We start from the raw sequence: 23,249 nt of genomic DNA, 5'->3' as shown, positions 1-23,249 counted from the left end.
CCAAAGACACTCCGAATTCAGTTAGTGACGTGAGATTTGGGGGGGCACCCAGACAGGGCAATTTTGTGAGCAGGCTCGCTTGTGTTCTGAATTCTTTTTTTTTTTTTAAATATTTTATTTATTTATCTGACAGGGAGAGAGACAGCCAGCGAGAGAGGGAACACAGGCAGGGGGAGTGGGAGAGGAAGAAGCAGGCTCCCAGCGGAGGAGCCTGATGTGGGGCTCGATCCTAGGACTCCGGGATCACGCCCTGAGCCGAAGGCAGACGCTTAACCGCTGAGCCACCCAGGCGCCCCTTGTGTTCTGAATTCTTAATCGCATCTGCAAAGATGCCAATTTAACATCTATTGTTTTTGAAGGAAAATCTTAATCCACAGACATCCGAGTTGCCAAGAGGAATTGGATTAATGGCATGACGTTTTAGAGTTAAGTTCATTACGGTGATAATCCCGTTGCGTGTGGGACCTCACTGACAAGAACATGTCCCCTTATAGATGTCTGATGGTGACGGTCGTTGTCAGGCTTGACTCTATGCTAGGTTGTGTATCACTGTAACCCTGCTGTAAACGGAATTATTGTGTCGTCCCGAAACTCCTATGTTGAAACCCGATCCCCAGTGTGGGTGTTAGGAGAATGCTCACGAGTGGGATTAGTGTCCTTGTCAAAGGGACCCTGGAGAGCTCGCTGCCCTTGCTGCCACGTGAGGACACAGAGAGAAGGCAGCGGTCCGTGGACCAGGAAGAGGGCCCTCGCAGGAACCCGAGCCCACTGGCACCCCGATCTCAGGCTCCCTGCCTCCAGGACTGTGAGAAATAAATGTCTGTTGTTGACGCCACTCGGTCTGGGGTGCCTTTGCTGCCATCGCCCCAGCGGACTGAGACACTGTGTAGGCTGAGTTCGGACTTCCTACCAGAATCCAGTATTCAGGTAGGAGAACAAGTTGCTACTAAAATCGACTTTAAAAATCCTTTTCAACGTATGTATAATGAAAAGTATTTAGTCCCCCCCCAGCATTTCCTTGTGAAATCAGCATGCGTCTTGCATGTGAGCTGACGGGAAGGGAGCTCGGAAGCTCGGGCCACCATGCCCGAACACGCTCGGGACGTGCTCCTCCTTCCTCTGTCCTGTGGGCCGAGGCGTTTTCTAATAGACCCTGTTAGACCCCGGTTGGGTAGAGAAACTGTCATAGTTTATTTGGAATGTTTTGGACATGTGGCTGAAATGCCGAGACTTTGAGGCGTTTCTCTTCCCAGATCTCTTCGTGTTTGTTAGTATTTTCCGTGAGGGAGGCAGCGAGGCCCAGGCCTCGGCGGGGAGCAGGGAGGGCCGATGGCGTCCTCACGTGTCCTGATTCCCTGACGTTATCCACGTACCTTCAGGCATGTACACAGATGGGTGCTGTTTGCATGCGAAGTTCATCAGAGAGACATTTAAATTCCATTTTCTTCACTACTTTTTAGATCAATGAAGTAGGAAACCAGAACCCAGACTTCGGTGAGTAAAGCTCTGACAAATATTTTGGTTTGATTTCTGCTGGTGTTGGTAGGCTAGCACTTGTAGGAATGTATATTCTGTAATTATCGAGCCATTGAGCAGTTAAAATTAATTTTCTCCAGCAAATAATCTTCCAGTTGTGCCACCAGCAAATGAACTTTGCATGAAATCTGATGATGTATCCGCCTTCCTGGGCTCTTCTCATTATAATGGCTGCAGAACGGTACATTGAAAAGACAACACCATCAAATCCATATAGAATCCAATCATTATTCAAACATTTCCTGCATTTTCTGGAATGAATTAATTTGAGATGCAGAACATAAGTTTTTCTTCTATAAAACAAAATATTATAGGATAGTAATTACTTTTCAAAAAAATGTCCTTTAAGACCTATAATTTGTGATTTCTTTTGTGGAGAAAGCCATATTCACACAAAAAGTGTAAATCAGGACATTGTGTGTATGTGTGTGTGTGTGTGTGTGTGTGTGTGTGTGTGTGAGCACGTGTGTGCATGCACATGTTTGGGGGAGAGCCCAAAGAATGCTGACTTCTTCTACCTCAGTAGCATTTCGCCAATTAAATGACCTTGCTGAAGATTCATGTCCTCGTCAATAAAATGGGGTGAGTTCATTTCCAATGTCGTGCTGTGAGAATTTAATGAATGCGCTTCTTTCAAATGCCTGGCTTGATTCGAATGGGTGGCTTCTTCTTTTCCGTTGTTCTCTGGAAGCAGCACGGAGGGACGTCGCACATTGACGTCCAGTCTCTGCTCCAAGGCCTGCTCTCCTCTCTCCACCCCCAAGGAAACCCACGCCCCACCAAGCCCTTCTCTGAGCCCTGGCCTGAAGACTCCGTTCACTGCATCTCTGAGAAATCACTTGTTCTCTCTCTCTGTTGTATTCGTGTGCTCTTTGGAATGCAGCTTTGAAACAATAAGCAGGTTTTCGTAGGATCTTTTTATGCCTTAGTTTTTCTGCACTTATTTTTACTTTTTTTAAAAAAAGATTTATTTATTTTAGAGACAAACAAAGAGAGAGTATGAGTGGAAGGGGAAGAGAGAGAGAATCCCAAGCAGACTCTGAACCGAGCACGGAGCCCCATGTGGGGCTCGATACCATGACCCTGGGATCATGACCTAAGCCAAAACCAATTGTTGGATGCCCAACCAATTGTACCACCCAGGTGCCCTGTGCATTTCTTTTTACTTTTTATTTCCACTTAGTGATAGAATAAGTTGTCTCATTTGGGGGTTAGTGTTCATAATCAAACACAGAATTTAGGGAGTTAAAACTGGAAGAAGAGCTCATACAAGGGCCACAAGCAGGGTGGTGAGCCGGAGATCGGAGTGCGCCGTGTTTAGTCTGGGTCACAGAGTTTTCAAAGACGTGACTTGGCTGGGACATTTTATAACAAGGGAGTTCATGTAATAGGATGAAATTTTAGTTTTATTGAAAAAAGAAATAGAGGATTTGATTGTTCAAAAGGACTGAGTTTTTAGTTGCCTGCATTTCCATGTGAAAACAGGGCCCTGGAAGCAATGAGCACTGCTCACCCCAGGCAGGAAGTGGGGTCGCGCTCGCCACAGTCCCCACCATTCCCTAACGCTGCCCTGAGCAAGCATCGTCATTACTTGCCTGGCTTCTGTAGGCATCTGGCTTGTGCACTCCTGACTCTACTGAATACTTCTTAATTCCTTTTTCCTTCCAGCTGCCAACTCTTAGTCAATCCTTCTCTGACTGTTGCTAAAACTGCCAACAACAACAATCTCAGACACATAATTTTTTTTAAATCAGGAAGAAACTTTAAAAGCTATAAAATTAAGGTGTTTATTATCATGAAAAAAATATCTGTTCTATTTTCGAGGCATATGAAGGGCTCTCTGAAAGTCCCCAAGTGTCAAAAGTCACACGAGTGGGACTCACGTATGTGTTGCTCTGGTGACTTTTCCCGGTGTTCAGTTTGGGCAGAATGGGGACAGTGATGTAATTCGGTGTGAGCTGGACTGGGAGGGACTCTGCTGTGACTCTGGTCCGTTTGCAGGACTCTGGGTGAGCTCACTTCTGCGCCCTCTGGTGAGCTGGTAAATAAGGAGGTTGAATTAGATGATTGATACTGTCCCTTTTGGATTAATAAGGTGACAGGAGGGAAGGAGTGGCACTCGGGAGACAGTTTCCCATGGGTGTTGCCAATGGCAGCCAGTGTGGCATTGTCCTGCGGTGACCTTGCCGTTGGCCTTGCTGTTGGGTGTCCATGTCCCACGTGCTGCTCTTGACTCTAGTTTAAGTTGCTGTGGGGTCACATATGGGTGCCAAGAAGGGGTCCTCGCTGAAGAGGCTCTAATCTTCCACCTCAATATTTACCTTCTAATTAGGTTTTTCTTTCTTCTTTTGCAGCTATATTCATATAGTTCCCAGAAAACCTGCAAAGATGAGAAGGTTGAAGGAAGTAAGTGTTCACTGGTAATTACTAAAGATGGAATAAATTGGGTGATCCCGGAAAACTTCGAATGTCAGTGTTGAATGATGTCACTTTCACAAAATCAGCGTTTTGTAGGCAATGCCTATAAGGTCATGTTGCTCTTGAAGCCCGAATCCACTGTGCAAGCTTGTCATGCCTGTCAAAGCACTCAAGTAACTAACATGACGGGAGTCAGTAAAAATACTCTTAAGACCGTGGTTAGGAACATCATCATCTCCGAGACACACTGTGCAATTATTTATTGAAACTTCTCACTTTTCTTTTGTCTTTGGAGATTTGGACAGACGGGTGTCAGGAAAAGCTATTTTAAGTTATATAACGTTGAAGCTAATTATAATGCTAAATTTAAAGATTTGCTCCAAGTTCTCAACATTTTTGTGCTTGACAGACATTTGAAAGGTCTAGAGGGTAGAGGTTTCCATCACTCTGTTCACATCACCTGATTCTTAGCAAAAAAAATCCATTTAATAAGTATAAAAGAGATTTACCTTTTAAAGTAAGCAACAGAAATTGCTAGGTTTTAAGCAAGATACCCTGTGATCTTTAGAATGTAACATGATTTTTACTTTTTTTTATAAAAATGGATTTGTTCTTTTGTTGGGTATTTCAAAGGTGAGATTTTTGAGAGTATTTACTTCTGTAAGTGGAAGTTTTGGTTCCCCCGTGAGCTGATGTGACGACTGAATGGTGAGAGATGCATAATGTACCAGGAAGATGTCAGTGCTGGTCCTCCTCCTCCACAGTTTAAGGAAGCAGGGCTTCCATCTGCCCTCGAACCTGCAGCCCGAGTTCCAGTAACGGACAGCCTAGGAGCTCCAGCGTGGGTCTCAAGCACGAGCCTGCAGAAGCTTTTAGCTGTTTCCTTAGGGTCTGCATTCAAGGCAGTGTGATGAGTCACGTCGTGTTTATTACGTACCCACCCTACACTGTAACTGGCCGGGGGCAGTGGGCAAGTCTCCCACAGGAAACAGTTCCAGCCCTGATTGAATTTCAGGGCCACCTGAATAGAGAGAGTGGTGATGGGGTGTGATTATTCTTAACACCGGGGTACCTGCTTCCCTCTCTCCAGACGGGCAGGGAGTGGGAGTGAGGAACAATTCTGACAAGCTGCCCTCAAGCTTCAGTCTGTGTACCCTTCGTACGTTTTGGTGACTTAGAAAATAAGACATGATTATCATTAGCAGTTAGCATTTTAGGACAGGCTGGAAACCTGCAGGTTATGTTGTCAAACCCCCTCATTTTCTAGTTGAGAAGGCTTTGATCAGTGCTGATTTGAAGCCAGCCCGTTAGAGCGGGGACCGCAGGGCACTCACCCTGATGGGACTGTAGTCACCCCAGAGAGTTTTGTCATTTTTCTCATGGAATTTACGCTTTCTCATCTAAAAAATCTGATTGTAGGGGCACCTGGGTGGCTCAGTCATTAAGCGTCTGTCTTCGGCTCAGGTCATGATCCCGGGGTCCTGGGATCGAGTCCCACATCAGGCTCCCTGCTCAGCGAGAAGCCTGCTTCTCCCTCTCCCACTCCCGCTGCTGGTGTTCCCTCTCTCGCTGTCTCTCTGATAAATAAATAAATAAAATCTTTAAAAAAATCTGATTGTAAAAGGAGACCTTAATGAGAAGAATGTCAGAAAGTTGTGCAGAAAAGCTCAATGAAGAAAATGGGCGTCATCCACAATCTTACGTCCGCAGGTCAGCGCCCTTTGACTTTGTCACGTCTTTTTCCAGGAGCTGTTCTGTGCTCTCGCAGCAAGCGTGTATACATGGAAACACACACGTGTACAATACATGCATACATATGTGTATATGTGTTTGCAGAAATGGGCTCCATCTGTTTTCCAGTCTGCTTTTTATTTGCTGTGTGTCCTGACCGCTTTCTCCTACAGTACTGATTTTCTGCAACATGTTTTAATGGCTGCAAGATACTCAGTCATGTGAATCTGTCATAATTACTTAACCCGCCCCTATCAGCAGATCTGTGGGTCATTCTGCTTCTTCATTATTTTAACAGTGATGTGGCGGACCCCTTATAGAGACGTATTTGCTCACAGTCATGACTGTTTGTAGAGAGGTGGGATTAGAGGCCCCGTTGTAAGATCTTTAGTATTTACCACCAGGAAGTGTATTGCCCGTAACTACCCTTGGGTTGTGTGGCATAGTGTGCGTGGCTGGGGGTGCTGGATGCCCACTGCCCTGGGCCCTCTGCTTTTGTAGAAGAAGCCACTGAAAACGGTTCGTTACTGTTGTTTGGTATGTAAGTTCCTGTCTGGGTGGGAGCGTAGTATGTTCGGAAACATGTGTCTGTGATGTAGCCAACCTTGAATGAGCCACAACCAAGAGCTTTGACTGAAAGGGAAGATTTGGCCCAAGAAATCTGTTCCCATGAGTGGACCCTAAGGGTAGCCTGAAATTAGGATCTGTGTCTTACGAGGGCAGAGCTCCAGAGTCGCAGGGCCGAGGTTTGTGGGTCACCCTGGGGAGCACCTCTCTCTCGTGCCACCTGTACTGCTTACCTACCTACCTGCCTTACCCCTCTTCCGCCAGCTCCGATTCCTTACTAGTACTTACTACACCATGTCTTTCCTGCTCTGGGGCTTTTGGGGGACATCCCATAATTCTGGGGATAATCTAATCATGAGCTCGAGTGAGCTGTTTCTCTTATTCTAGGGAAGGAAGTGCTCTGCTGCGGCGTCAGATGGAGACTGTGTCTCCTGTTCAGAAGCAGTACAGCAGGCAGGCCCCGTGGCGGTTCTCGGACTAACCTGCCCCAGGCCCCTCCCCTCACAGCCGCCGAAGCCACTCCGGGCACCTGCTGAGGACGTCAGCGGCCGCAGTTCCAATCACGTTGGACGCTGCCCGTCCCGTGCCCTCCGGCCCAGCCCTGGAAGAGCAGGGAGGAGGAGGAGGCTGAAGGCAGATGAGATTGAACACCACGCCCTCTCCCACTGTGGCTGGGCCAGGCCTGCGCTGGGGGAGAAGCTCTGTTTGGGATGTAGGATTCAGATTTAAGTTAGAATTGGCCGGGTTTTGTCTGTATCTGCCGGGACGATCCTGTCGTTCTTCGTTTTTTGTTCACGTTGTGTGTTACGTGGATGGATTTTCAGCTACTAACCCAACCTTGCGCCCCTGAGACAGGCCCCACTCATGCAATGTTGTCCTCTTTACATACTGTTGGGTGTCATCTGCTCACACTTTGTTTGGCATTTTTGCATCTGTGCTCATGGAGGGATGCTGGTCTGTAGGTTTTTATTCTTGTCATGTCTTTCTCTGGTTTTGGTGTCATTTCTTCCTTAAATGTTTGGTAGAAGTTACCTGGTGAGTCAACTGGGCCTGGAGTCGTCTTTGTGGGAAGGTTTTTAACTATAAACCCAGCTGCCTGGCTAGATATAGGGCTCCTCAGGTTATCTCTTTCTTCTTGAGTGAACTTTGCTAGTTCGTGTCTTTTTATTTATCCATTTCATTTCATTTGTTGAGTTTATTGGCATGAAGTCATTTAATTTTTATTTTTTTAGAGATTTATTTATTAGATCACCTGGGTGGCTCAATCCTTTGAACATCTGCCTTCGGCTCAGGTCATGATCCTGGGGTCTTGGGACTGAGTCCCACGTCAGGCTCCTTGCTCAGCAGGGAGTCTGCTTCTCCCTCTCCCTCTGTGATCTCTCTTGCTCTCTTTCAAATAAAATAAAATCTTAAAAAAATATCACCCCCAGTTTAGCAGAAAGGGGAAATCCTCCCTGGAGAAATAACATCGGGGAGCTTGTGCTCTCTCTCTCCCTCCTTCCCTCTCTCGTGCTCTCTCTCAAGTAAATAAACACAATCTTAAAAAAAGACTTATTTACTTATTTTACAGAGAGAGAGAGAGTGGGAGCAGGGGGAGGGGCAGAGAGAGGGAGAGGGAGAAGCAGACTCCCCGCTGAGTGTGGAGCCTGACTTAAAGCTCGATCCCGGGACCCTGGGATCATGACCTGAGCTGAAACCAAGAGTCCGATGCTTAATCGAGTGAGCCACCCGATGCCCCATGAAGTCGTTTGTAACGTTCTCTGATCCTATTACCATCTGTGGAATCCAGCGATATGACCCCTCATGCCTGCGATCCCTGGTCATTTGTGTCTTCTGTTTTCCTGATGAGACTGTCTATGGTTTTATCAATTTTATCAGTCTTCTCAAAGAACCAACTTTTGGTTTGTCTTTCTTGATTTCTTTGCTCTGCTTTCTATTCCATTGGTTCTGCTTTGAACTTTCTTCTGTGTTGCTGTGTAAGGGGCCATGCTTCTACCTGGGGCGACTCTTCTCTGCAACCTTGCTTTCTTCCCTTTCTCTTTACGACATCCTTCTCCCCCCACGCTTCCCCGTCATCCTTCCCTCCCAGGGCGCAGGCCTTCACGGATGATTTCTGCTGTTTTGTCACAGGAGGGAGCTAACTTCCTTTCTCCGCCATATGAAACATTTGCATTTTTGTCGGAGACACTGTGGAGACAGCGTCTTGGCCCAGTGATGGCGATTCCGTTCTGGCGGACGGGGCGTGGCTGGCTTGGGCACGTGCTGGGGCGCACCGGGCAGCGTCGGCCTGCCTGCCTGCCGCCTTCTCCCCTCTCTGCCGCTTTGCCAGGTGGAGCTGCCGCCTTCCCAGCCTCCTCACCGAAGCTGACTTGGGTAACTCTTCCCCCTCCATTGGCTGGGATTTATCGGCAGCTTCACTATTTCTTAACCACACAACTTACACGTAGGTGCAGAGTGAATCCCCCTGAGCCCGGGGCTCCTGGTGAAGGGTAAGCGTGCTCACCCCGCTTGTGCTCTTCTTTTCTCTGCTCTGTTTGCATTTCCCTAACCCCCCGTCCCCGCAGTCTCACTCTTCTTTCTTCCTTTTTGGTTATTTGACTCATTCGCCGTCACTGGAGACTCTGCAGGTAACGTCGGCGGTCCACACCAGGCCAGGGGGAGCGGTTAGTCTCATGTGTTGCTGTTTTATTTTTCCAAGAGGAGTCACCGAAGGGTGTCCTCTGAGTGTCGAGCTCACCCTCAGGATGCTCGTTGGCTGATCGCTTGCTCTGCACACCGTGTCCCCCTCCGTGTGAGGAAGAGGCCTGAGGTCGCCGAGCTGCGATGAGGAGGGCGAGAGAGATGCTGGCATATGGGGAGCCGGTGGCAAATCAAAATAGTTTGGAGAAGACAAAGCATCTTTCAACATAAATAAGTCACTAAACCAGTAGGATTTGAAACATAGAAATTTGAATGGCTCCCAGGAGGAGTAATTAGATGGAAACACTGTTGCTTTTGGTACGAGTAACGCAAAATGAGGCAACGCGCTGCCCTTTGCTTAGCAAAATGCCCGAAGTGAGTTCAGAGCTCTGTGCACAGCAGTCGCCATTGTTTCTGTCACTGTTAGGCTCCAGAGTCCCCGCTGTGGTCAAGGCCGGGAGCTCTTGGCTTCAGCGGCTCTGACGCTCCCTCGCTGACTGCAGGCAGGTGGCTGGTCTCCAGGCCGCACCGGAGACCTGGCAATGCCGGCCTGGGTCATCCTCAACCCTTCCAGCCCTCCAGCTCTGGCAACTTCCACTCGAGGCCCATGATAATTCAGTTCGGCCACTGTCGTAGAGAGCACCCAGGAAACCAGACAGGGACCTGCCCTGCCAGTGACATCACGATCCAGCAACCCCCAGTGAGGTCTGGGCGGGTGACTCTGTTTCCCTCCCAACTTTCCAGAGGGGGCAAAACCCTTTTAAAATCGTGATAGACCTTTACATGGTATGCGATACCAGCTAAGTCGCTTTAAAACCCCAGTCATGGTTCTTGGGGCGCCTGGGTGGCGCCGTCGTTAAGCGTCTGCCTTCGGCTCAGGGCGTGATCCCGGAGTCCTAGGATCGAGCCCCACATCAGGCTCCTCCGCTGGGAGCCTGCTTCTTCCTCTCCCTCTCCCCCTACTTGTGTTCCCTCTCTCGCTGGCTGTCTCTCTCTCTCTGTCAAATAAATAAATAAAAAATCTTAAAAAAAAAACAACAACCCCAGTCATGGTTCTTTTTCTTTTTATTTTTTATTTTTTTAATTAATTAATTTTTAAAAAAGATTTTATTTATTTGACAGAGAAAGAGCGTGCACAAGCAGGGGGTGTGGGAGAGGGAGAAGCAGGCTCCCTGCTGAGCTGGGTGCCCGATGCAGGACTCGATCCCAGGACCCTGAGGTCATGACCTGAGCTGAAGGCAGATGTTCAACACACAGAGCCACCCACGCGCCCAGTGCTTCCATTTTTTTAAATGTGAAAAAAACCTCAACATTTTCCAAAAAATGGGAAATAAAAATCCATCATCATCATGATCGAGAAGGCCAAGACCCCATTTCCCCAGCCCTGTTTTAGACGCAGTTGCCTGGTCTCCCCTCGAGAGGCCGCCGTGGTGAAGCGGGGGCAGGGCTGCGAGGGTCGGAGGCTTTGCCACATTATTTCTACAGCAATGGCGCGGGGTGGGTGAAGGGTGATTCCCACCTGCCTGCCTTTCCTGCCCTCACAACGCTCACCTAGGAAGATACTTGGACATTTTTGGGAAAGAGTGAAGCTGGGTTTTGTTGTTGCTGTTGTTTGGACTCAGAGGATCGCGGAATGAGAACTGAAGTGACTTTGGAGGTGGTCCGGGGTGACCTTTTCCTTAATGAGCAGGATGAGAACGGGGAGCCCACGGCACTTTCCGTGGGGTTCCTGTGGTCTGGGGCAATTGTGTGTTTCTTCACAAGCACACTGTTTAGGCTCTTAGGCTGAGCGTCCGCCGTCCAGCGGTGCGGGGGCCTCTCTGTTGACTCGGCTTGTGTGGCCCGCGTCCCAGACCCCAGTGAGCACCCTTTGCTCACGATGAGATTCTCCCCTTGATGTGGTTACATGACGAGGTCTTTTCTTGGTGCTGGACCCTCTTGAGTCTTTTTTTGTTTGATGTTTTGCATGGAAAAGGCTGTGAGGATGTTCACTGAGGGTAGTTGGAGCAGCTCGATGAGGTGCAAAGAGCAGGGACTTCGGAGGCTAACAGCAACAAGGACTGCTCTCAACCGAGCTCTTAACTCGTTCCTGGTGCTTTGTGAAGCGCCCCACCACGGCGTCATCTCATCTCGTGTTCCGCACCCTGAAAGCAGCCCTTAGGAGACAGGCGCCACTTTCACCTGCATTCACGCACGAGGACACAGGTGCATGACCTGTTCCAGGTTATGTAAACAGAAGGGGACGGAGCCAGAGCTGGAATCGCGGACGGCTCAGACAGGTTCCCACGTGCCACGCCGGCATAGGTTCAAGTCCCCAGTTTGCTGAAATCTACAATCACATATTTTTGGACGGCTTATCGTGGCCAGGACACTGTGTGTTCTTGGTGAACATTATATAGCAGCTCTGATTGCTTGCCAGGTGGGTATGTTGCCTGGTTATTTTGAGGGTTAGGTATGAATGCAGTGCCCGCCACGGAGTGGGCATTCAATAAACCGTAGCTGCTGCTTGGGGAAGTCCACCTGCGGTAACCGTGTCTTCTGGCATTGGTCTAGATTTGGCTCAGTTGCCCGGACTGTTGCTTAAGGAGCCCTAAAGCCCACGGAGCCCTCCGGCCACTCAGAGCAGATGAGTGAATACACGACCTCTGAAACTGTCATCACCATCAGACAGTAACAGAAAGCCACCTGTGCTTTCTCAGGAAATTATGTGCAGTACAGGAAAAAAAAAATCCAGAATCATGTATTTAATTGCTGGGGTTATTTAATTAGGCAGGTGATATCAGGGTTAATGAATCATTAACACATAAAAAAGCAATTAGCTCATTGTTTCCATAATTTTATGCGATCAAGCAGAAAGCTGTTTCTTAGGGTAGTTGTACCTTAATAGAATTTTGCAGAGAGTAATTTCTGTTGTTTTGTTTTTAAACCAGGTCAGTAAATCCATGGTGGTTGTTGGTATTCGTGGCTTTGATTTCTTGCCATCAGTATGCAGACGTATATAATCTTATATATACTGTGACGTGGCTGTCGGCGTGCATTACCACCGTCTTTGATGACCTCCCTTTTCTGGGATTCTTAATGGAGTATCCGAGCAGTTTATCACCGGCCTGACAGCATTTCTTCATTCACATGCATGACATTCTTCTCAAACTCCTCCTATGGGCCACTCATTGCTCAGGCTCTGGGGGTCCTTTGTGGAACATGACAGTCAGAATCTCTGCTTCTCAGGAGGCTCACGTTCTAAGAAGGAGGAGTCAATAATAAGTAAATAAATAAGCACAAACACATTAGACAGTATGACATGCTATGACGGAAGGAAATCAAGGGCGTGATTGGTCAGGGAGCACCTCCTGGCGGAGCTGGTTCTAGATGGACTTCTTAATGCAGGAAAGAGCAAGGTGTGCAAAGACTTGGGAGAACATTCCGGCTCAAGGTCTTGTGCAGGAACAAGCTTGATGTTCGAGAGCTGCAGGGTGCATGCAGGGCTGTGGTGTGGGGAGGAAGGGAGGAGTGGGGATTTTAGTGGACGTGTGGCCTTCTCCACCGTGGGGGCTCAGAGCCAGAAGCTGACCATTCCGACCAATGTTCACAAGGGCGGCTCTGCTCCCTGTGGGGAAGGGACTGTGGGGGTGGGAGGACCAGCCTCGGAGAGGTAGGGCCGCCCGACCAGCATGGTATTGGTGGATGGGTCCAGGGTACGCTCTGAGGCCGAACTGATTGATGTGCTAACGGTGTAGGTGACGGGTGTAAGGGAGGAAAGGACTCACCGGTGTCTCCCAGATTCTGTGGTTGAGCAAATGGGTCTGCGGTGGTGCTGCTCTCAGAGATGGGATGCGTGGGGACAACCAGCTGGCTGTGGGTAAAATCAGCAATTCTGTTTGGGCCTTAATGAAATTGAGATGCCGCATGGTCTGTCCGTGTCTCTGCAGCCCCTCCCCGCCTCCTGTCTCTCCGCGTCTCTGTCTCCGCATGTTTGTTCTCGGATTGAGTACTTATCCCTAGGAGGCAGGTGTGGCCTTGTGCCTTCTATAAAATGTTATCTTACAAAAACCCTTCAAGGTGTATCGCCCCCACTGCACACACGAATAGCTTGCAGCTCAGGGGTGAAACCAGCCCCGCAAAGGCTCACGGACGGTGGGAGGCAGGTGTGGGATGGGAGCCCTGGTCTGAGATCATAGTCCTGCTTCCCACCCCGCTGCCTCAGACTCGCTGTGCGCTCTCGTGCCTCGCAGGCCACTCTCCCTTCTGACTGAGGGCATTTCAGGCCTGCAGTAAGGTGCTCACCTGACTCGTTCTTCTAACCCTTCTCCACCCCTGCCCCACATGCCTGTTGTCTCCTCGTCACCAGAGCAGATTTTCCTTCTCCTCTTTTAAAAAACCGTGCTGGGGAGAGCATGAGATGCCAAAATGTTGTCGCCGCTGTTCCTGGTATGTGTGGCTTACTCATTCCTCTCACGGTGAACCCAGAGGACGCGGGTCGGTGTTATTCTTGGCAAAGGAACTTTGTAGTTGACCGTCACTCGCTTGGGGTAATTTGGTAGGGCCAGCATTGCAGGCTTGGGTGGTGTGTGTGTGGGAGCTGGGCAGCCCGCAGTGCCAGGGAGTGGAGGGAGACAGGCCGGCCGGGGTGGTCCAGCTGTGGGCCCCGGGCGGACACCCCCTGCTGCTGGGCCCTCCCTGCTGGGCCAGGTGTGACAGGAGTCTGGACAAGCCCCGAACGCAGGGTCTAACGCAGGGGCAGAGCCTCTGCAAGCTGGTGGGGCCTGGCCACGGAGTTGGAGCGAAGGCGGGCAGCGCGCTCCAGGCAGAGATGAGGTTCAGGAGCTGGGCGATGAGGGAGGGATGCGTGTGTCACACCTGAGCCCAAGCCCACAGCAAACGCTTCCCGGCCCAAGTGACTCCAGTCCCTTCTGTGAGCTGCAGGTCAGGCCTGGGTCACAGGGCAGAAGGGGTCACACACAGCCCGAGGTGGGGGAGGGAGGGTCAGCAGCACGGGGGTGTGGGTGCAGCAGCGCCAGGTGGGTGCGGCCCCTGGGGACGGGGCTCCAGCCAGGCCTTCTGTGGACTCGGTGTGAGGTTGGGAGCTCACAGTGCAGCGGGTGGGGGAGGGGGGGCAGGCTGCAGGAATAGCGGCGTGTGGTGCGGGGGGCACTGGAGGGCTCTAATTAGGGCTGCCAAAAAGTGTGCTGGATGGTGTGGATTGAGTGGTAGCCCTGAGGGGCCGTGGGGTGAGCGGAGCGTGGGGGAGGGGCTGGTGGGTGGGCTCAGAGCTGGCGGGAGCCCGAGCAAAGATGCTGTGCTGTGGGTCCCGTGTGGAGGCTGGCGGAGTCCAGAGTGGCAGACCGAGGCAGGCGGGCTAGACTGGGCTCGGGAAGAGGGAATGTGGAGGCGCCGTGTGTCAGGTGGGGTGCTTGGGCCTTGGAGGTCTGGAGGGTGAGCTGGGCCCACGCTCTCCAGCCTGGTGGGCTGGGGGACAGGGAAGGGCCACAGCTGGGGAGCGACTTTCAGGGGGTCATGATGGAGAAGGCTTGAGGCAGCTCTGGGACTGCATGGGGCCATGGCCTTGATCCCCCCAGTGTGTCAACAAGTACCATCCCCTCCTCTTGCTTTTCTGTACTCTCTTGAATGATAAGACCCTGGGGAAGAGAGACTTTGCTTGCCCTAGGCAGGGCTCAGAGATCCTTCTCCTCCGGGCGTCTAGGCCACAGGGGGTGTGACTTGGAAGCCAAAGGAGGCTCCAGGGGTGGCCCAGCCCCTCAGATTGGAGTCACAGGAAAGAGGAGAGAAGGGTCAGGGAACACGGGGAGGCATTCTCACCTGCTCGCAGGACTTTGTAGCTCGAAGCCCGTGGCCTGACTTGGAAGCCGCCCGTCGTCCCCACCTTCATTCAGGTTTCCGGGCAGCGCTTCTCAGTCCATGATACTTAGCAGGTGTTTGTCAGTTGGAACTGACTTCTGACGCTTGTTTGTTCTTTTTTTCAGATCAGACCGGTGGTACATTGTGATATGAATGTGCCTTCCAGGTGGCAAACATTTCACCGTACATCCCGGCACGTGAAGTGAGTAAGGTCTTGTGGGTGAGAAATCACAACTGCGGTGGCTCCTTAAAGATAGTGTTCCAGCCGGACAGACTCCCCTTCTCCCCTTCCCCTCCCCTCCCCCTTCTTCCCCTCTCCTTCTTCCCCCTCCCCTCCCCTTTCTCCCCCTCCCCCTCCCCTTCTTCCCCCTCCCCTCCGCTCGCTCGCGCTTCTCTTTCTCTGACAGGGACACCTGTATGATTCAGGCTTTCAGATGCTACATACCCTTTCTTCTCTTGAACCCTGATTTTGGAAAAACAATCCAGTCGCCATGCTGTCCAACAGTTTACATGGGGGCGGAAAGGCAAGGGTTTCACACACACAATTTACCCTTAGGCTCTTATTTATTTATTTTTCAATCTAGCAGTTGCAGCTGGTGGGTGTTGGAAGGAAACTCAGGGGTTATTTCCCCACCCTGAGCTGGTACTGGCAGAGACCCGTGGGGTTGCAGCATGTTCTTCCCTCGCGCTGCTGCAGGACGGGGATGTCAGGGGGCTCCACTCCGCCACGCTTTTCATCTTACTGTCTTTGACAGCACACACCCCGTGTCTCTGAACCGGCCCCCTTGCTTGTAAAACAGGACTGACCACGCACGAGTGCTGAGGGCTCCCTGGTGACACGTCCAGCAGGCCTGCCCAGTGCCAGTCACAGAGCAGGAGCTCTCCAAATCCTTCTCGTACTGTGATGTTGTCATATTTTACGATGAAAGCCTCTGATGTGGAGATGGAGAAGCACCCTCCCCTTTACCGCGTTCTGCTTCCAGGGGACAGAACTGCAGCGAGTTTCTGCAGAAGTGTGGGCGCTCTGTGTCCGAATGGCGCTAGCAGGGGTGTCTGGTCCTGGCCCTTGTCAGCATCTGCCGCATCCCTGACCTGGTGCCCTTCACGGGCGTGCTGGCCAGCGAAGGGCTGTGGGCCGTCAGGTGGAAAGCCCCTGCTAGATTCCTCAGAGCCCAGACTGGGAGGCAGAAGGATGCAGGAAACATGACCCGTTGATTAGCCAAACTTGGCCCCTTTCACGTCTCTTCAGAACCTCGACGGTCATTCCCGTAAAATACCTCTCCTTACGTGTATGCAAGGCAACACTTCAGCACCTCGGTCTTTCCATCGTGCCTTCTATAAATCTGAGAGCTGTTTTGAAGCGATGAGAGGCACAGTATTTCCAAATTTTGTGAAGGACGTCTCTTTCTCAAGAATGTATAGAAATCTCAGGGAACAGTATTGGCTTATGGGTTCTTCCTGGCAAAGAAGCATAATTTTTTTTTTTTTGGCATGAGCCAAAACATCAGTGATTCTCACTTCTTTTGACGGACATTCCTTTTTTCTATTACAGACCATTTACACTTGCAGCATGTGCTCCATGCATTAGATCGGTGCGCTAGAAATTCCACTAGATGGACCCAAATATCCATTCAAACGCAGAGTCTTTTCTACAAAGACCTGATCATGTTTGCTTGCAGACCTTGTAACTATAAAAACAAGCAAACAAAATAGTCGTGGTGCATTCCAGAGTCTTCGATGCTCAAGGGAGAAAGGGCTTCTTGTGGGGCAGCCGGGGTGACGGGGAGCCGGGTGGGGGGTGGCTTGTTTGAGGCTGCGCTGGATTCGGAGACAGAGCCAGTGCTCCCTTGACTGTCTGGGTCTCCTCCGAATCGAGCTGGTCCAGACCATGTGCATGTGTAGGGTGGAGACTGAGGCTCAGATTTACGTCCTGCTTCTGCCACTAAGCAAAGCTGCGTCCCATGCTACCTGTTGGGTCATTGTCATCACCGTCATCAGCCCCTGACTAAGGTCCATTCCTATCCACGTGTGATTTCCTATTTTAAAAAAATTTACAGTATTTCCTATTTTAATCGCTTAAAACACGTCCTACTTAAAATATTTAAAATATTTCCTATTAAACAGGAATGAGCACTATAGAAGGCACATTGAGTAGTAGTTTAACGCCTTTAACTTCTCTTATTTCAAAGTTATTCTTAAAAATTGACTACTTTTTGTGTCCAGAGTAACCTATGCCCATGGTAAATAAATATGGTGCTTTAAAAGTTATACATTAAAAGTAAGTGTTCCTCCCACTTTCTATCCCCAGATCTGTAGTGACTTCCCCAGACGCAATGGCTGCTAACCACGTCCGGTGGTCCTTATAGGACAGGCTCACAGATCCAAGCTTCGGCAAGCATATGGACCCTGCAAATACTGTTGTCTATCCTCCTTTTTTCCACCACACAGTGTACCCTGGAGATGGTGCCTTATGAGCACATAGGGATAAGCCGTGCTTTAAAAACTGGCTACTAGTTTTCCAAAATTCGAATGTGCCCTCATCTAAGCATGCTGGCCTTTGGCCGTGAGTCCAGGGGCCCCTGCCTGCCCATAACCTCTCCATTGCGTACTTTCCCGGGAAGCTGTTCTTGGGTACTCAGGTGGGTCGATTGGCCATCCGACTACCTGGAACATGGGGGGCAGATGGACTGATGCTTGAATTCTGGCAGAGCAAGAAGGTCTAGTTCATTCTTCAGCTCAACCAGCAACTTTGGGAGTTGTGTTAAGTCAGCACGGCCTCTCAACTTGTAATTTCCTAATTTGTAAATTGGAGATATTTCTTTCCTTTCTTTGTCTTTAAAAATTAAAATATTCATATGGGTATTTTTTTCCCATTTTTACATTCTTATTATAAATAAATGCGGGAACCTAGAACACTGTAAAGGATAAGGTCAAAATCCCTCATCCTACTTCTCAGGCAACCACTATTCGCCTGAGAGACACTTACTTTTCGTGTTCTCTTCAGACCTTCTGTTGTGTGTGTGTGTGTGTGTGTGTGTGTGTGTGTGTGTGTTTTATAGCACTAATTCTATTTGACCATTTCCCCCCTGTAAATACAAATTCGGCATAAACAATTTCAGCTGCTGCATCATATATTATCGTATGGCTGTACCACAGCTCATTCAACCATTTCTCAGCACCTGGACAGAGAGGTGGTTTTTATATTTTTGTTTCTGTAAATAAGCCCGTGGGAAACACGTCTTTGCATAGGAATCTGTTTCATTTCCATGGGTTGGATTTCACGAAATGGAAAGAATGGGTCAGTGGTTATTGATCCCATTCGTCTCTTCAGTCTATGTGACCAACTTGCCCCTGAGGGAGATCGTGACACTTTTAGCGACACCCCCAGTGGACGTGCATGTGTCTTAGTCTGTTGGCGCGGCCACAATTTGGGGCTGGGGAGACATAATTCAGTTCATAACAGTGCCTATTTCCCCGCACTCAGGATAAGAATGCATGTTAAGTGTCTTTAAAAATTTATTTATTTATTGATAATATTTTTAATTATATTATGTTAGTTACCATACAGTACGTCCCTAGTTTTTGATGTGAAGTTCCATGATTCATTAGTTGCGTACAAAAACATAGCTTGACCTTGTTTAAACACGTATCTCTTTTATTACTAGTAGTAATCTATGTTTGGAAAGACTTTTGGGATAAAACATTGAGGAAAACCAAGAGATGGAAACATTGTAGCAAATCTTTATGGTAGGAGGGCTATCTCATAAATGCTTTGTAATATAACTTGCGCAGAACAGTTTCTAGGGTTTATTTTGAGGCAATATTTTACACATGGAAGAAGGGGTCTCTGCATGGATTAGAAGCCTCTTGCCACAGAGCATTAGGAAAGAAGACCGATTCTTTGTATTTTGCACAAACGTATCAAAGTTTATATTTGCTCTGAAAGAAAAAGAGATGTATTCACCCAATTTTAAATTATTTGTATTACTGGGGCGCCTGGGTGGCTCAGTTGTTAAGCGTCGGCCTTCGGCTCAGGGCATGATCCCGGAGTTCTGGGATCGAGCCCCACATCAGGCTCCTCCGCTGGAAGCCTGCTTCTTCCTCTCCCACTCCCCCTGCTGTGTTCCCTCTCTCGCTGGCTGTCTCTCTCTCTGTCAAATAAATAAATAAAATCTTTTAAAAAATTATTTGTATTACAGGAAAAACAACAACAATAAAACAACAGTAACCATAAATAATAATGTTAAAAATTGAAAACTAGAATTATAAAATTGAGCTCCTTAATGTTAAATACTATTTATTACTCTTAGACTTACAGAAACAAGGCTCATAGTTTACATTATTCTGATAGGAGTTACAAGAGTGTGAAACTGTTGCCAAGTGACTTGGACCAGGTGTCAGGGCCTCATTAACAGGAGAACTTTGCACTGAGTTCTCTCCCCACTGCTGACTCCCTGCTCCGACACAGAAAAAAAAAAAAAAACAAAACCCTCTGGGATCACGGTGAAGCTGCCGTAAAACCGCACGAGTGAATCAGTTGTTTCTGTTGTCTTTTCGGAGGATTGCACATGATTTCCTTTGGGACGCTATCTTGGCTCCGTGGGAAGGGAAAGTAACTGCATTTTTAAAGGCGAAATTCTCCCTTTGTTTGCCAAATGGGCACAATTTTCTTCCATTTTACTCACCACAGTGGACGCATATTATTTAAAAAGTGGAGCTGTGTCCCGTTCATCTGGGCATTTCATAGTCGATGAAAAGATGTTTCCCGGCAGTCTTGCTCTGTCACCAGGCTCTCGGCATCGAGCTGCTTGGTGATGGTCCTTGGCGGGTCACGCTGTGTGTGTCTGAGGGCTGCCTGGCGCATCACATGCGGCTTCTAGTTCTGTAATTATAGGTCTTTCTTTGAATTTCCAGTGTTTCCCCCTCAAGTGTAAGGCACTAATGAATGCTTTTTTTTTTTTATTCTTGCAGTGTTTTCACAAATGGAAGACTATTTATCCCACCTGTAAAAATTATCATACCCAAATTCAGTCTGACGGAATGGAATAGTGTGCTGGCCATGATTGGGGAAAAAGTCTTCCCTCTAGGAGGCGTGCGAAAGTAAGGCTCTGTCACCTGGGGCAGACCTGGTCCCAGCTGGGAATACCCCCCTGGATCGGGACGGGCTTTGGGGCTACATCATTGACTGATTTTAATTCTTTGGGACAGACGATATTTCCTGTCTTTTTACCATGCTTATTTTTTAACCAATTTATTTCATTTTTCATTCAACAGTTTACTGAACATCTGCCATGTGCTAGGTGTGGTGAATGGGGTGAATGAGAACATGGGGATGGGGAGAGGTGGGGTGGGCAGAGGGGGGACAGAGGTGAGGTGGCCATGGGATGGGGAGGGGCCGGGTGGCCATGACTGATTGTGGGAGTGAATCCAGGGACAGGTTTGTGGACTTAGACCAAGGGCCTGGTGTGGATCAGTGGACCCCAAAGAGGGAGCAGTGGGAGTGGCCAGGCTAGCAGGCTGCAGAGGGAAAGGTTAAGGCCTCGGTTTTAGGAACACCGCCGGGGATGAGGAGGCCCAAAGTCTTGTGTGGGAGTGGGCTGAGAAAGCGTGGGGAAGACACAAACCTTCAAGGTTGAAAAGTAAGAGATGTGGAATGACGCTGAGTGTTGGAAGTATCACGTTTATGGGCAGTGATGGTCCCCAGATGGTAGGCATTGGGATGGAAGAGCAAAAACATTTACTCCTTTCTCACTTGTTGTCAGTTACCTCTCTTGGGGGTAAATTAAAATGGAAACGATTGATTTACAATCAACAGTTGTGACACCAGTGATGAAGACTGAGCCTCTCCTGTGAGCAGGACATAAACGGTTGGGCGTTCAGAGCTACGGGGTAGTCGTTGACCTAGTGAGGGGGGTGAATCACAAGGTGACCCTACACGTGCCGGGGAAATTAGATGTTACCTAAAAACCAGTTCTGTGGGTGCCCAGATGATTCCAGAATGCAGTTATAAATATCAGTGGTTACTCTCAAAGAAAGAGCCAGTCGTGTGGAGCAGACAGGCTTGTGGTGCTTTTGGAAGGAGCCGGAAGCAGTGTAGAATTAGTCACATGTGTCACATGTGAAATGGCAGAGGCGAAGCAAGCAAGGAAACAGAATATTCGGAGGGAAAATAGGACATCAGATTAATAAGCTTTTGATTTTTTCTCTCCCCAATTCTTTTTTTTTATAAAGATTTATTTATTTATTTATTTATTTATTTATTTATTTATTTATTTATTAGAGAGAGACAGCCAGTGAGAGAGGGAACACAAGCAGAGGGAGTGGGAGAGGAAGAAGCAGGCTCCTAGTGGAGGAGCCTGATGTGGGGCTCGATCCCGGAACGCCAGGATCACGCCCTGAGCCGAAGGCAGATGCTTAATGACTGCACCACCCAGGCGCCTCTCTCCCCAATTCTTTATGGTTGAATTTAGAAAAGTACAGAGCTTGGGAATGAAAGAAATGCTTGGAAGTACAAATAGTAAGTTTATTTGGTCTCATCACTGCATAAAAAGAACACTTAACTTTCTGCGAACAGACATTCTGACAGGCATACAAGCAACGAATCTCGCCCTTTCAAGGCTCCTGCTGCTGGAGGGAAGACCTGAAGCTCTTCTGGTGTGTCTGGGACATTTGACTTGAGCTTTTTCAGGGTCCATTCTTCCTCCAGCTCTGCCCCTGTCAAGAGCTCCTTTCCTTCATCCACCTCCCTCCACCTGAGCTGTCAGCTCCTGTGTCCCTTCCTTGGCGCCAAGATTCTCCTGGGCCCCAGAATCAAACCTGGACCCATCTCCTCCAGCATCTGTCACCTGCCAGGTCTCGCCGATGCTGGGCTGACTTCTTTCCCCTCCCTGACAAGAACACAAGCCCACGTGCCTGCTCCTTGGCCTCCCCTCCCAACAACCCCTGTCACATTGCTGTGGTCCACAATCTGAATTTTGGTTTATCCTGAGAAGGATTTCTTTGATGTAACTCTTTAAAACGACAACCCAGATTGGGCCAAGGTGCGTGGTCCTCCTGCTGCACGTGAGCCCTCGTGGTGTCTCCTGGAGGTGCTTTTCCCGTTATTTAGGTCCTTCCTGTAGAAATGCTCTTGGTGTGAGTCCGTGCAGGAAGCTTCCAAGGCCTGTGAAGGCGACAGTATTTTCGCAGGCCTTCGCATTTCCACAAGGGTGTGGCTGGCTTCAAAGATCTTTCCTTTCAGATTTTGAAAACATCACCTCCTTGTCTCGGGCCTTCAGCGCTGCTGTTGAAAACTCTGATGTCTTTGCGGCTCTGGCTGCTTTGCTCCTTGCTCCTCCGGGGTGAGCCCTTGCAGACGCTCGTGTGCGTTCCTGGATGTCACCCGCACGTGCCCACGTGTGAGTTTCTCTGTGGTCTCTTTTTTTTTTTTGATGCCTGCTGACTCAATGCGAGGTCCTCCCTCTTTCTTTAATCCTGTGAAATTCATCTTCATTATTCCTACCCATTTTTCTCCCTTTCCGCGTCTAAGTTATTTTTTGAGATTCTTACTTTTGGGCTGTTGGCACTCCTACTCATCCTCATTTCTTGGCTTTTCTCGTGTACATGTTGTTTCTCACGCCGCTTGCCCCTGGGAGACCCCCTCCATTTTGTCTTCCCAGCAGTGGCTTGAGCTGTGTCTGCACCCCTTCCGATGGGCGCCTCAGCCCCATGCAGTCTCTGCGACTCAGTGTTCACATCCGTATTTCTGTTTGTTTCTTCTTTATGTATTCTTGTTTCGTATTGGTAACATCTCCTCTTATTTCGTTTACAATCTTTTCCACGTTTATATTAAATTCTTGGTCCATCTGCTCCCACACTTCTGCTTCTGCTGGGATGCACTAAACCCTCCATGGCAGAGCCTTGCTGGCCAGCCCCAGACCAGGAGACGCTGTCCTCCAGCCTGCACCGCCCTGCTGCCCCGCGGTCCCATCTGCCTCCCTCCACCCCTTGCCTGCTGCCAGCGTCTGTGCCTCCCTGATGTACTCCTGGGGACACTGGCACCAGCTGTCTGGGTCCTCCAGCGCAGACAGGCACCGACTGTCCCCGGGAGGGAGGTCAATGGCAGGAGAGGAACAGAATTCCAAGCATTGTGCTCCTTGTCACGGCCGCCTGCTGTCCACACGGCTCTCCGTTGGCTTCTCACGATTGTCTCCCGTCTCGAAGGTCTTCTCTTCCTCCAGGGCTGATCTAAGGCAGCTGTTCTCACGGGGCAGCCGGGTGAGCTGGGCACTTGTTGGAGATGAGTGTTCCGGCCTCAGCCAATCGGAGGCCCTGAGGGTGGGGCCCAGCTGTCTGCATGTTAGCGAGCCTTCCGGGTGGTTCTAAGGTTTGGGAAGGATTGATGGAGGGGACGACGGTTCTGTGGCTTCGACATGTTCAGCGTGCCCTCCTCCTCCTCCCACTCTGGAGGTCGCTGCTCTGAC

General features: G+C 49.4%; 1 protein-coding gene across 6 annotated transcripts in view; it reads left to right on the top strand.

Moving 5' to 3' along the window:
- The window catches only part of DCDC2C (doublecortin domain containing 2C), a 119,467-nt gene that overhangs the window by 4,865 nt on the left and 91,353 nt on the right, over positions 1-23,249 (top strand). For all 6 annotated transcript variants that reach the window (XM_045788916.2, XM_045788915.2, XM_087863888.1 and 3 more), the window contains exons 2-4: positions 3,891-3,942; positions 14,913-14,989; positions 19,759-19,887. In XM_045788916.2, the coding sequence (XP_045644872.2) occupies positions 3,891-3,942; positions 14,913-14,989; positions 19,759-19,887 (258 nt within the window). The remainder of the gene's footprint in view (positions 1-3,890; positions 3,943-14,912; positions 14,990-19,758; positions 19,888-23,249) is intronic.

This window comes from Ursus americanus, chromosome 7 (assembly GCF_024610735.1).
Source record: "Ursus americanus isolate L20-20 chromosome 7, mUrsAme1.1.p, whole genome shotgun sequence".
NCBI classification, from domain to species: domain Eukaryota; kingdom Metazoa; phylum Chordata; class Mammalia; order Carnivora; family Ursidae; genus Ursus; species Ursus americanus.
This window is presented reverse-complemented; position numbering and strand designations above follow the sequence as displayed.